This window comes from Dermochelys coriacea, chromosome 1 (assembly GCF_009764565.3).
Source record: "Dermochelys coriacea isolate rDerCor1 chromosome 1, rDerCor1.pri.v4, whole genome shotgun sequence".
Classification (NCBI taxonomy): domain Eukaryota; kingdom Metazoa; phylum Chordata; order Testudines; family Dermochelyidae; genus Dermochelys; species Dermochelys coriacea.
The window spans coordinates 276,596,679-276,612,262 of NC_050068.2; the positions used below are offsets into that span (position 1 = coordinate 276,596,679).

General features: G+C 40.7%; 1 protein-coding gene across 4 annotated transcripts in view; it reads right to left on the reverse strand.

The window, feature by feature from the left end:
- LRRIQ1 (leucine rich repeats and IQ motif containing 1) overlaps nucleotides 1–15,584 on the reverse strand; it is a 170,107-nt gene that overhangs the window by 61,126 nt on the left and 93,397 nt on the right. For all 4 annotated transcript variants that reach the window (XM_043492630.1, XM_043492650.1, XM_043492639.1 and 1 more), the window contains one exon: nucleotides 4,683–4,793. In XM_043492630.1, the coding sequence (XP_043348565.1) occupies nucleotides 4,683–4,793 (111 nt within the window). The remainder of the gene's footprint in view (nucleotides 1–4,682; nucleotides 4,794–15,584) is intronic.

The window sequence follows — 15,584 nt, forward strand, 5'->3', positions numbered from 1 at the left end:
AAAAGTTTCACAGAACTTTTCATTACATTTTTCGTTTGTCAATTTAAATCAAAATTTGACAAAAAAATTTAACTAGCTTTAGCTTAAAGCCATCTAACCCCTCCCTCTTCTAGTCCTGATCTAAGCAGAACTCAGCTGGACCAGAGAATCCAGTCCAACATATTTGATCCATATGAACGGCTAACAGATCACTGGAAATCACAGAACATGTCTTTCAGATTACCAGAGAGGGTTTTGGATCAGGCCCTAACTTCCCAAGAAGAAAAGCAGGTTATCGTGTGTGTGTGTGTGCGCGTGTTTAAAATATATTACAATTTTACTAAGTGCTAACATGGCCTATCAGTGCCACAACATTTAGGAAGCTTTTGTAGTCTTCAGATGTATTGACAGGTTACAGTCTCACCTTCTCTAGAATTATTTTGGTGCATGTATATATCCCTCCTCCCACCCCTTTTACATATCACTTATCTTCTTAGATTGGAAACTCTTCAAAGTGGAGACCAGGTCTCCATATGTTGTTTGTGCAACATCTAACACAAAGAGGTCTGTTTCTGATTGGGACTTCTGCATGCTACTCCACTATAAATATTAACAAATAACAATTTCTCCTTCAGGCTTATTATACAGTCACTGGAGGATCAGTAATGGATTCACTGACATTTCATGAAAGATACTACCTGAAAGGGGGTTTCAAAGAGGATGGCTCTAGACTGTTCTCAATGGTAGCAGATGACAGAACGAGGAGTAATGGTCTCAAGTTGCAATGGGGGAGGTTTAGATTGGATATTAGGAAAAACTTTTTCACTAAGAGGGTGGTGAAACACTGGAATGCGTTACCTAGGGAGGTGGTAGAATCTCCTTCCTTAGAGGTTTTTAAGGTCAGGCTTGACAAAGCCCTGGCTGGGATGATTTAACTGGGACTTGGTCCTGCTTTGAGCAGGGGGTTGGACTAGATGACCTTCTGGGGTCCCTTCCAACCCTGATATTCTATGATTCTATGATTTGATATCTCATGGCAAACTTTAAAAAATATATTTTTAGATATTCCTGTTCACAAAGGCCCCGGTCCTATAAAGCAGTCAAGGAGCATACATCAGGTTTTGCTCACATGAGTAGTCCCATGTGATCGAAGTTATGCACATGCTTTGAAGTAGGTCCATACATTTATTTTCTTCTCACTTTCCCCCTACAATTTTGTTATAGAATGATTTTCATAAAAATGAGTTTCCTTCTGCGGAGCTCATTTTCTCTTTTTGGCGATACCTCAGTATGGTAAATCTGTGGCATCACACTTGCTTTTACAAGTACAATTAGTGTGATGCCAGAAATGAAATTCCAATTTCAAATGAGGAATAAGCAGGACCAGGAGGTCTCAAAACCAAAGCTTTTGGATTTATACAATAATCTGTAATAAAAAAATGAATGAAGGCAGAAAGAAAATACATGAGCCAGTAAGAGAATTGTCAGCAAGAAAAGTGCTATTTTCCATGAAGTCTCAGTGAGCTTTTAAAAAGCCATAAATTCAGTAAGTTGTCAACTCAACATGTGGGGGAAGGGAATGTTATACTTTTTATGTAGTATTAAAACAAAACGATTTAAAAAAATCCCGTTCAAATTAAAATATTGGTTTTACCTAAACTTAAACCAAGGAAGTTGAGTATTACAGATGCCAATCTATCCTAATTCCCCCATTGCGTTTAGATCTATGTCACACAACAGCATACAACATCCTGAGACTTCTGAACTATGTAGGAAAAAAAGGTGAATTATGACAAAATGTCATCCTTAACTCAGACAGAATTGATTTGCTTTAATTAGTTCACCAGATTGTTGATCTTATTTAAGTGAAAGTTTTTTCCTTCCATTCAGTGGACTTGTTTCCAGACAAAAAGTTTGCTATATTCTTCCCTTCCCACAAATGCTTAGCATCCATTAATCCTTAGAACAATAAATATTTTAAAATAACCATAAAAAAATGAAATACCAAATATATTTAAAGTTGAAACAAATTTAACCAACCCAAGGATAGAATATAAAATACAAATATGATATAGTGGTTTAAATAACCATCAATACTGGTTAATACCGTATAGATAGGAGTCAGATACAAGCTTTTAGATATATTGTTTTTTCTACCACTTGTTTTCCTTCTATGCAGTGTTTCTTTTTTGCATTAGGTTTATTTTAAATACTGTTAACCATAATCCATAATTACAACCAAAAGAACAGAGAGGACTCAAGAGACATACCATACATTTGACAACTTAAATCCTTCTAGATGTTCTCTGCTGTGATGTGTTCCCGTTTAAAAAGCTAAAAATCGTCTAATTGTTTCACTTCCTAGGGCATCCCCTTTCAAAAGTAGCAATCCCCTTATTTAACAGATAACATGTGTTCTTGCTATTGATGTTACAATTTCTCCTCCCCACCTCCCACATTAAAGCAGGACTATTTAGAATGTAGATCCCTTCTTCTTTGAGATCTCTCTTTAGTGGGTTCTAAAGGAGAGGAGTTAGGATTCAAATCCTCCACCAAAGCACTGACTGGCAGGCAGGCCGGCTGTCCGTGGAGGGAAAATGGGTTGTATGGTTGAAGTTGATTCCTACCAGTCAGCTGATTGGTTTGTTCCTCCTTCTGCTCTGGGGGACAATGTCTGCAGGGCTTGAACAGAAGTAGGTCTAATAAAAGCTATTACCTCACCCACCTTGTATCTACCTGGTATCTCTACAGAGCTTGTTCGCAGAGAGTGGGAACTCCCACCATAAAAAAAAAAAAAAAAGATTCAAGAAGATCTGCTCAAGGCAGGAAAAGGCATGGTCAAAAGGACAGGAAGGGAAGACACTGGCCTGGTGCTTGTGAGATGGGAGTCAAGCAACGCAGTCTGCACAGATCCTGTTCCAGCCCAACTCAGTGAAATTCTCATGCAGGCTCTTTGTTTCGTGGCGGCTAAAGTGAGGCACAGAAAGCTCTGAAGTCATCCTGGTGGTATCCACAACAGCTCAAGCAGCTGTTCCTCAGGTGTGCTTTTGACCCCAATTCCCATCCCCAACTCAATGCCTTCTGGGAAGCCCACTTGCAGCAATATTGTGTGCACCAGAGATGCTTTCCTCCCACTTGATCAAGGAATGAAGCAATGTGGCAGCATTCTCAGTCTAACCAAACCCCCTTTAGAGAAGGAACAGTCACTAATAGCATGCAGTGCCTGTGAGAGTTTGCTGGAAAAAACCCCAGCCAAGTCAATGATCAGACGGGAATAGCTGTGGATGACGGGAGGAGTGCCCAGCATTGGCCTAATTCTGCTTCCAGTGAAGACAATTGGAGTATTACCACTGACTTCAATAGTAGCAGAATTGAACAAATGCTGAGAGCATTTGAAAAGCTCAGTCTATAACTTTTATATGTTCTTCTGAAATTTCTCACGTATACCCTCAGCCCAAAGGTGAATTCTTTTTGAATGTTCAATACGTTTGAATTGTATGAGCATGGAGCAAAAATGGCTTTTTTTTCCATTTAAAGATTTTATCATATTTTTCTTTTGAATTCACAGAACAGTTTGTTTAAAATAAAAAAGTTTCATTGTCTTCAGGCATTACTCATTACTACAATGAGTAACTTGGAAAAAAAAACAACAACCAAGAAACAAAGTGAACTTAGAAATGGTGTTATTTGGTGCATTTAAATTGGTAAGAAAAAAGTAGTGTCTGAAATAGATAAGGGTGTACACAAGGCCCAAACCATATTATTTCTCTGGTTACTACCATTCATAGTATTCTATGCTACTGCTTTGTATTTCCTCTGTACAGTGCTTTGCTGCTTGTGTAAAATATTGTATTAAATCTGTAGCAGCTAGTGTCACGCAGTTCCACCTCCAATCCCACAGCACGGTGAGCAGCTCCCCATTTTGTTGAAAGGGTCTTTTATTAAGATCCCTCTAAGCTGCACAGCCATGTGGCCACACAGCAGGCTATCAAGGGCTATCAAGTGCTGTGTAGGCGGGGAAAGGTGCCTCTCCCCCAGGCCCTGCCCCGTGGCAGCCTGCACCCAACCCCCTCATCCCCAGCCCCACCCCAGAGCCCACACTCCCAGCTGCAGCCCTCACCTCCCTGCAGCACTCCAACCCTCTGCCCCAGTTGTGAGCCCCCTCCGGCACCCCAAACTCCTCATCCTTGGCTCCATCCCAGAGCCCTCACCGCCCCCACACCCTAACCCTGTGCCCCTCCCACATGCCAAAACTCTCAGCCCCACCCCCGCCACACATCATCTCCATATTGGTGCACATAACAAAATTCATTCCGCACATGGATGTAAAAAATTAGAGGGAACGTTGGTCTTTCACGTCCCTTCTGTGCATGTAGCTTCAAGCATGTCACTTAAACCAACTCCCCCAATTTAAAAGTATTTAGTGCCTGATCCAAAGCTCACTAAAATCAATGGGAAAATTCCCATTGATTTCAATGAGCTTTGGGTCAGGCCTACAGTGCACATTACAAATTAATCACTAGAAAAAAATGTATTAAAAAACTGAAATGTTTCATCATATCATTTGAGTTGTCCACACACAGCTAAGGACTTGGAGCTAATCCCTTCTCTTATTTCTTCATGTTTTTTCATAACTCAAAAAGAATTGCACAAAGACATTGCAAAATACATAAATACATATAAAGAGAAATTCCTGTTCATACCTTCAAAGTAACTGCTGGCTGTCTCTTTTGCTGGCTGTCTCTTCCTTGGTGGTTTCACAGGGGGATGTTTATTTTCATTGTTTCTGAACAATGCCAGGCGCACAGCTGGGTCTAGATGACAAGAACAAGTTAAAATCAGAGGTCAGATCTGGCTTGTTCATTCCTTGAAGCAGTTGTTCACCTTTAAGTCATTTAATAAAAGAAACTCTCTCTTGTGTACGTTTTACATTAACAAAAACAATTACATTACTTCTAAAATACATTAATATACGTACAAAGAAGCAGCCATCTTGACTTGTTTATGTACTTTTAAAAGTTTTCTAAATCATCCACCTGTGAAAAGCAAAACTACATTTTCAAAGGATATATATTTTAGGAAATATTTAGAAGTTCTATTTTGAAGGTGGGGATCTCAATCACAAATATTAGGTAAACAAATATGTAACCCCCAATGTCTACAACTTAATAAATTGGTTCAAATAAGTGTGTTTCCCCCTAAGCAAAGAAAATCACAAATATTTTATTATCTGAGGCTAAACTTGAGGAACATAAATGAACTGAAAGCCCTTTAACATATCCTATCCTGTTTAAAGTAGAGATGGCCTCCAACAGCCTGTGGAAACATACTCTCTCCATAATCATTCCCATAATTAGCAGGCTACATAGTCTTGAGTCTTCATAACTTATCAAAAATTTCTGTAAAGAGCCAGAGATGGACACAAACATTCCCACACAAGAAGAAATTACAATTTATATAAGAAAAGCAAAACAAATATTTTTGTTCAACAGCTGCGGAGAAGGGAGTTTTGCAGTTTATTAATGAAGGTAAGGGAGGAGGGACTGCTTGAACAGGTGAATTTAAGGAGGGATGTGAAGGAAAGTGAGTGCTTGAGGACAAGGAAAGGAGTACTTGTGGCACCTTAGAGACTAACAAATTTATTTGAGCATAAGCTTTCGTGAGCTACAGCTCACTTCATCGGATGCATGCAGTGGAAAATACAGTGGGGAGATTTATATACACAGAGAACATGAAACGATGGGTGTTACCATATACACTGTAACAAGAGTGATCAGGTAAGGTGAGCTATTGCCAGCTGGAGAGCGGGAGGGAAAAAGCCTTTAGTGGTGACAATCAAGGGGGGCCATTTCCAGCAGTTGACAAGAACATGTGAGGAACTGTGGGTGGGTGAGGAGTAAATAAACATGGGGAAATAGTTTTACTTTGTGTAATGACACATCCACTCCCAGTCTTTATTCAAGCCTAAGTTAATTGTATCCAGTTTGCAAATTAATTCCAATTCAGCAGTCTCTCATTGGAGTCTGTTTCTGAAGTTTTTTTGTTGAAGAATTGTCACTTTTTGGTGTGTAATCAAGTGACCAAAGAGATTGAAATGTTCTCCCACTGGTTTTTGAATGTTATAATTCTTGACGTCTGATTTGTGTCCATATATTCTTTTCCGTCAAGACTGCCGGTTTGGCCAATGTACATGGCCAAACTGCCCCTCCACCCCCACAAACATGATACAGTTCTGTGGTGACCTAGAATCCTATTTTTGACATCTCCTACTCAATGAATATTTCCAACACACCTCTGAACAACATACTAACCCACAGAGACCTTCCTATCAAGACTACAAAAAGAAGGATTCTGGGTGGACTCCTCCTGAAGGTCGAAACAACAGACTGGGCTTCTACATAGAGGGCTTCCGCCAACGTGCATGGGCTGAAATTGTGGAAAAGCAGCATCACTTGCCCCATAACTCAGCCGTGCAGAACACAGTGCCATCCACAGCCTCAGAAATAACTCTGACATCATAATCAAAAAGGCTGACAAAGGAGGTTCTGTCGTCATCATGAATAGGTCGGAATATGAACATGAGCCTGCTAGGCAGCTTTCCAACACCACTTTCTACAAGCCATTACCCTCTGATCCCACTGCGGGTTACCAAAAGAAACTACACCATCTGCTCAAGAAACTCCCTAAAAAAGCACAAGAACAAATCTGCACAGACACCACTAGAATCCTGACCAGGGGTATTCTATCTGCTACCCAAGATCCATAAACCTGGAAATCCTGGACGCCCCATCATCTCAGGCATTGGCACCCTGACAGCAGGATTGTCTGGCTATGTAGACTCCCTCCTCAGGCCCTACGCTACCACCACTCCCAGCTATCTTCGAGACACCACTGACTTCCTGAGGAAACTATAATCTATCGGTGATCTTCCTAAAAACACCATCCTGGCCACTATGGATGTAGAAGCCCTCTACACCAACATTCCACACAAAGATGGACTACAAGCCATCAGGAACAGTATCCCCGATAATGTCACGGCAAATCTGGTGGATGAACTTTGTGATTTTGTCCGCACCTATAAGTATTTCACATTTGGGTACAATGTATACCTTCAAATCAGCAGCACTGTTATAAGTATCTGCATGGCCCCACAGTATGCCAACATTTTTATGGCTGACTTAGAACAATGCTTCCTCAGCTCTTGTCCCCTAATGCCCCTACTCTACTTGCGCTACATTGATCACATCTTCATCATCTGGACCCATGGAAAAGAAGCCCATGATTCCACCATGATTTCAACAATTTCCATCCCACCATCACCCTCAGCCTGGACCAGTCTACACAAGAGATCCATTTCCTGGACACTATGGTGCTAATAAGCGATGGTCATATAAACACCACCCTATACCGGAAACCTACTGACCGCTATGCTTACCTACATGCCTCCAGCTTTCATCCAGACCACACCACATGATCCATTGTCTATAGCCAAGCTCTATGATACAACTGCATTTGCTCCAACCCCTCAGACAGAGACAAACACCTACAAGATCTCTGTCATGCATTCTTACAACTACAATACCCACCTGCTGAAGTGAAGAAACAGACTGACAGAGCCAGAAGAGTACCCGGAAGTTACCTATTACAGGACAGACCCAACAAAGAAAAGAACAGAACGCCACTAGCCATCACCTTCAGCCCCCAACTAAAACCTCTCCAACGCATCATCAAGGATCTACAACCTATTCTGAAGGACGACCCATCACTCTCACAGATCTTGGGAGACAGGCCAGTCTTTGCTTACAGACAGCCCCCGAACTTGAAGCAAATACTCACCAGCAACCACACCCCACACAACAAACACACTAACCCAGGAAGCTATCCTTGCAACAAAGCCCGTTGCCAACTGTGTCCATATATCTATTCAGGCGACACCATCATAGGGCCTAATCACATCAGCCACACTATCACAGACTCATTCACCTGTGCATCTACCAATGTGACCAATGTGCCATCATGTGCCAGCAATCCCCTTTGCCATGTACATTGGCCAAACTGGACAGTATCTATGGAAAAGAATAAATGGACACAAATCAGATGTCAAGTATTATAACATTCAAAAACCAGTCGGGGAACACTTCAATCTCTCCGGTCACTCGATTATAGACCTGAGAGTGGCAATTCTTCAACAAAAAAAACTTCAAAAACAGACTCCAATGAGAGACTGCTGAATTGGAATTAATTTGCAAACTGGATACAATTAACTTAGGCTTGAATAAAGACTGGGAGTGGATGTGTCATAACACAAAGTAAAACTATTTCCCCATGTTTATCCCCCTCTCCCCCCCGCTGTTCCTCAGACGTTCTTGTCAACTGCTGGAAATGGCCCACCTTGATTATCACCACTAAAGGCTTTTTCCCTCCAGCTCTCCCGCTGGCAATAGCTCACCTTACCTGATCACTCTTGTTACAGTGTGTATGGTAACTCCCATTGTTTCATGTTCTCTGTGTATATAAATCTCCCCACTGTATTTTCCACTGCATGCATCCGATGAAGTGAGCTGTAGCTCATAAAAGTTTATACTCAAATAAATTTGTTAGTCTCTAAGGTGCCACAAGTACTCCTTTTGTTTTTGCGGATTCAGGCTAACATGGCTGCTACTCTGAAACCTGAGGACAAGGAGAGAGCCTCACACACACTGGGGGCAGAATGAGATAAGCTTAAGTCAGGTATTTGGAGTAGGAGATGAAGAGGAGGTGGAAGAACACAAGAACTGGAAGAAATGCACAGGAGCAGGAGGCATTACATAGGATTGTGTAGGGGGTGAGGTTGGGAAGCTTGAACCTGATGCTAGGGTTGTCAACCCTCCAGGATTGGCCTGGAGTCTCCAGGAATTAAAGATTATGGTATGTGATTAAATCTCCAGGAATATGTCCAACCAAAACTGGGAACCCTACCTGATGCAGTAAACAGTGTAAGACCCAAAGGAGGGAACCAATGGAAAAGGTCATATGGTTACTGAAGGGAGGAGGAGACTATCAACAGACAGACTTGGGATGAAAGCTAATAGGAAATGAAGGAAGAAAAAAGAGACACAAAGTGACAGATTGTTTAGCCGTGACAAGGGTTTTAGCAGTGGGGAAAATGAGGAAAGGATGTAGCTTGAGGAAGTGAAGAGAAAAAGGAGTAGAACTTAGCAAGAAAAGAATGAGTAGGCAGGCAGGGAAGAAGGATTCAGGAAGATGGGAAGTGCAGTTTTGGAGAGAGTGGGTGTGTCAGAATAATAATGTCAGTTTCTCCATTATGAGACTGTTACCAAGGGAAATGGGGGGAGAAGGAGGCAGCTTCTGTGGGGACAAAATTACTTCTTAATCAGTGGGGCTGTCAGAGCTTCTGAGAGCCAGCAGCAAAGTATGTAGCCTTTTGGAAGGGTGAGGGGAAGGGAGCTAGGTCTATAAATGTCAGACCCCAATCTCTCCAAAGTCCGGGTGTGTTTTTCCACTAACTTCAATGGCAGCAGAATTAGATTAGAAAATAGGCTGGAGTCCCTTCATACCAGGTAAAAGGGCTGGAGTGGCATGAAGGGGCCCTAGAAGTTCCAGTTCTGCATGGGGGGAGGATTCCTTTGATGCAAATACTCCAGACCCAGGACCCCATCACAAGCCCTAGGGTAGAGGGCATGATAGGGGCATGGCTGGGGGTGGGGGAGGGATGTGTGTCGGGGGTTGAGGGAGGCTTTTTTAAGAGCTTCCCATTATGGTGCAATCTCTATTGGTTGAAGGAACAAATTCACAATAAATTCAATTCAGTGTGTAATTCAGGAGTACTCTTGGATTCCTTGTTGACACTAGGCTCTCACACAGCAGCATCTACAAGTAATACTTTTTACCATCTCTGATTGGCTAAGGGACTCCAAAGATAGGGCCTCAATTATTAAACTGAAACTACTGAAAGGCACTCAGATACTATGGTCATGAGCACGGTAAAAAAAAAAAAAAAAACTTATATAGAAACAGGAACTGCAGTGCACAGAATCCAGAGATTCCAGGCAGTGCTGTGGTCTATAGGGCAGTCTGGATGCTGCTGCTATATCTTAGGCCTCCAAGAGCTGTCTATGTTCTGATAAAGACCTCTCCAGCCTCTGGAGGAGCCAAGGATTGAGATGCCACAAAGGAAGTGAAAAGTCACCTTAGCCTGACCCCCTATTCGCCTGGCTGCAAGTTTCATCAGCCTTTCTCTCAAGGTTAGCTCCATTAACAACATCAGACATTTTAGAATGTTTCAGATAACAAGATTGTGTGTGTTGAGGTACCAGACTACTGGGCTAACTTGTTAACTGTGGTGATTTTAGCAGTTACGGTGGGTAGCTAGACAAGTCAAGTATTTCCATTTTGGCAAATCACCAAAATCTTTATTAATATGCCATTATTAGTGTCAGCAAATGCTTACAGTACTCGGTCATACTGGTGTGCAAGTTCATAACTAATATCTAAAATACAGTAACAGATAATCAGTCCTTGTTACAATATACAAGAGAATTTGTCATGCATTTCTTACTATAACTCAGTAAAAATACTGCACCTGTATAACTATATCAGTCATGCACACATAATTTTAATTTCAGAGATCCTTTTCTCAATAACTTTAGCTGACAGAAAAGCTATATGAAATATAAAAATGTTAAACTATAGTGTAATTCATTACTGTATTTTCTGTAGTTATATAATGAGACCCAATTTTATGTACAGTACAACACACAGTGAGAAAGGTAGAGAAGAATATTTTCTGTACTAATTGCTTCCCCAAAACCAAGCCTGTAATTTGCAATGAAAAACCAGACACCTCAGCACACTACTTTAGAACAATTTCAAATACGGTAACTTTCTTGAGGAGGGTAAAAAACCAAGTTACCAAAATTGACAGATTAGTAATTCACAAAACAAAATAAACCTAGGATAAAGGATTCCTAGGTTTCTTCTCTGATGTTCCCAACAGACTATTATAAATTGTTCTGCTTCTTGGGTTTATTGAAGCTATTACAAACTTGCTATGTCTAAAAGCTTTAGAAATGGAACTTTTTCACATTCAAACCTGCCTAGTTTGAAAAAGATGACCAGCCTAATAGTACAATGCATCAGGGACATTTGGGTGAAGTCACATAAAATGACTAATATCACCAGAATTATTCTATAATTGATCTATGTATAAGATTGTCAAAGTAGGTACTGAAGGAGATCTATATATTGGGAAGAGAGCTATGGAAACTGTTCTGAGAGATTTATATCAGATAATCTACTTTTGAGCTACACAAAATAATTTAAATAATCCACCGAGATTTATCACAATGTCTGAGTACTTAAATTACACCTACATGAATTACCCTAATCATTGCCTACAGCTCTTTTGATATTAAAAAGAACCCTTTTTAAATCTAGTCTTCAAATAAGGTAATATTACTTCAGTTATTTTATTATACTAGTATTTTTCAGTATCAGAGAAATGGATTAGATTTATGTTTTTATTATAGACAATCAACAAACGTTTTAGATTTCACACACAGGAACTGCAAAAGAGTCAAACAGTTCAGAATTACACTGAGATCTTACTAGACTCCGGCATACTTGTTTAAATTTGGTTTATTTGTTAATGATTTGTACTGAATATCTGGAAACCTGGGAGGTAATTTAATGCACACATTTTGGCAGACTCAAGATATAAAAGATAATTTGGACAAACATTATAAATTTGATAGAAATACTATGGAAATTCATGTTACTGCCTGAGCTGGCATTTGTTACATGACATCTTGGCAATGCGTGAAACTACAAAAACCCTCAAAACTTTAATTGGTTTGACACTGATTTTGGGTGTGGGGAAAAACTGAGAAAATGAAAAAAAAATAGGTATTAGTTGTGCCAGTTTTAAAGAGTTGATATTTCAAAATTGCGAACATTGCATCATGTCAAGGAGGATTATTCAGAGTAAATTCAATGGGAGAGGGACTATCCTTTTGTTCTGTGTTTGTATTGTGCCTATCACAGTGTTTTACTGGTCCATAACTGGGGCTCCTAGGGACTACTGCAATATAAAGAATAAAACAAACAAACAAACAAACAAACAAAATAGAAGCATTTTATTTTTTACAGGAGAATTTCTTGCATCCATTAAGGAAAATTCAGGAATAAGGGTATTTTAATTCACATGGGAAGTAAAGATGGTGAATGATGTTCAGTTCATTAGAGTTGTTTTGTATTCTCTGAGAATCTTTTAAATCTGAATGTATTTAATTCAGTATCTTTCAAAAGACTAAGAAGAAAACAGACTGACAGAACAATACTTCTTGTCCTATGGCAAATCAATCAGCTGTTTCAGTTTTATCTGAGTAGTCAAGTCTCATCTTTAACTTCTCCTTTGTCTCTTCTTCTGTTTCCTGAGTGGGTGGCACCAGAAGTATCACTTCATTTTGTCAATCCCTAACAAACTTTGCCTCCAGAAAGGAAATGGTTAAACAAGTAACAGTACAGCCTGGCAGAAGATAGCAGCTGAAAACAGTTACTCCAGACCTCTGGTCATTTTAAAAAATTTTGTTAAAAGAAAAAAGAAATTAACTTTAATAAAGTCTTTGAATTTCCTTGATTTTGTGGATTTGATAATAGGCCCTTAAATCCCAAAGTTAAGCCAGAAACTCTGTTCTCTTGTGCCAAGATATCTTTAAGGGCTCTGTGATCTTATGAATCATAGATGTTTAGTACCCAGGCACAATGAAGTGCATTACCGTCTATTGCTTTTAGGTTTTTAATTAGAGTTCTGTAGAATTTCATGCATTCTTAATAAATGGGAATATTTTTGATATTTTGCCGCTTATACTTGGCTGCAAAAATTTCTAGTATCTTGCTTCCATTTCTCATATTATTTGACAGTCAAGAAAAGTAGTTGATGTGGATACAGTGGAGATAAAAAACATGGCATACATATGTTATGGTTAAAATACAGGCCACGATTTTAACTGTTTATACCTGCATCCATAACCGTTATAAATTGGAGCATAATCTATGCCGTGGTACTGGTCCAGTGCAATATGATACTCATTGTCTGCACCAACCCAACTACCTTTAGCTCTCCCTAATGATACAAGGCACAGGACTCAGGGGACTTACTAGCATCCTTCAGACCCATCTTTCTTTGTGCAAAGCTTCTTGGGCCCAGACACAACATGACGCTGTAGAAGACCCCATGCCCTGCAGGTCTTGTCTTAAATTTTTTCTAACCCTGTGCTCAAGGTTAAAATTGGTAAAAAACCTCACATTTTCTTAGAACTCCTGCACTGGAATCTGCTCCACAAAGTTTCAACAAATACACAAATAGAATGCATATACACAAAGTCCCCCCATATACTAAGCCGTTGGGGAAGATAAACCCCATAACTGGCTCATGTTAATCTGCAAAAACTGCACAGTCCTCTAGATGTGCTCTCAGTGCACATCCCCTTCACCAATATCACCACAGTACCCCATGCTTCCACCTACAGCTTTAGGTCCTCTCAGGTCCTGACCTGAGGGGAGAAGAGGTCTCCTTTGTCTGAGCCCTCTCTGTGACAAGCCCCAGCTAGCCCTGTCCCTCTGTTCTCCTCTTTGCACTTCCTTCCTGTGCCTCTTATCAACCCAGGGCTGATGAGCCAAGTGAGTTCATTGATCACAATCAGCTTCTCCTGGGGCACTAATTAGCCTGTAAGTGATCAGAGTGCAGGCTCATCTATTCACTCCCTTCACTCTGTCACAGGGCCACTGAATCACTACAGTCAGTTATAAAGTGCACCTACCACTGCTGGAGCTGGATGCACCCGAGCAACAGAAGTCAGGGATGATTTGTGCTCCCACATTATGGACTTGCATGGCCCAGTGGAAGAGGTGGAATAGTATCTCTATGAATGTGCTTGTGTATGCAGGTGGGCCCGGGGAAACAGGGCTAGATTGCCATGCAATGTAGTTATTATGAATGTCATGATGTCTTATGAAGTGGGTGGGAAGTGAGTCATAGTATGGGTTCATATAAGGACGTGATTGACACGTGGATTGGTGTACCTAACTCTATAGGAATAGTGTTTGCTTACTAATTTTTAATTGTTCCTGACCTTATGTTTAGCTTTATTAATTCAAATCTTGGTTGTATTATGAGATGCAGTGATAGCAATAAACTTTCTTGGTGACATAAAAGACTTTATTTATAAACGCGTTAAAACAGTGCACCAGTCACACACAGCCAGGAAGGCCAGCTGCCATTACAACACCAAAACACCACTTACAAAAGAACACCCCCAAAATAGAAAAACAAGTGCAAACATGACAGAAACATCCTATCGCTGTAAGTCCCCAGTCTTCCCTATTCTCCTTTCCTTTCTTTTCTCATTTCCCATGCAGTTGGTGCCGCAGGAGGTAGATGGAGGTCTTCAGAGGAGAGGGGGATCAAGATGGAGGGCCACATGGGGTTTAGTTTGCCCTGCCCAACTGCTCATGGGGCCAGACTGCATGGGCCACCCAGACATGGAGTTTTTGCAGCTGTTTTTGGACTCAGGGTATGTCACAAGGGAATCAAGCCACAGTGTGGGAAAGGCACCAGGAGCCAGTAATCTTGCAGCCATGATTAAGATGAACAGCTCAAACAATTCTTTCTGTTGAGCCCTGTCCTCCTCCCTTAGTCACTGTTCTCGCTCCTGCGCTGATACCCTGTTCTCAGCCTTTCCTCTTGCCTCTCAGAATGCCTTTTCTCCAGTCTTAAGTCCCTGTGTTTCTGGTACTGAACTTGCTTGTTGGCCCTATCAAGAACTTCAACCATTAGTTCATCACAGAAATGCTTCCTCTTGGAATGGTCCATGAAGGTACTGGTATCGAGCTATGGAGATACAGTAGCTAGTAGTGGGGACTGCAATAGGACACAATATAGAGTGTCTCAAATATCTCAGTGGAGGAGCCCAGAATTAATTCTTGTGGAATTTCAAGGACATAAAATGTTACATTTCAAAACTTAACTGCAATATACTGTGAAATGGATGTTTCAGTCCCCAGAATCTCCCTGGACACAGTCTGGGTAACCATAGTTAAAGCAGTGCAGACACAATGGTAAATAAAAATGCAAAGCTGTTTTTGTTTTACAAAACTTGCACAATTACTTGGATTGGCGAGAAGGAGGGGGAATGTCAATGGCCTTTCTACAAAAAGCTTTTTTATTTTTTATAATAATTTCAGGCCTTTCATATTTTGGGAGGACATTACTGTTCTCATGGTGCCCCATTGGCAAAGGAAGATGTTATTCCAAGCTGCTGACTGTAAATTTGCAGTGTATGCATCAGAAATATTCAAACATATCATGATTGAACATCACATCTATGAATGGAGTGGGCTGGTGAGCTACCCAAGTGACACTGGAAAATATATGCTTCCACACAATGTGACTAACTATCTGGAATTCCTGCTTCAGGAAAATTTTGCAGCTATTAGCAATCAGAACTGGGTCAGAATCCATGAGTGAATGAACAAAATGCTGAATTAGCTCACTCATGGCTTACTCTGTTATGGCTGCATTCCTCCTTCCTTCCCCCAGCACATTT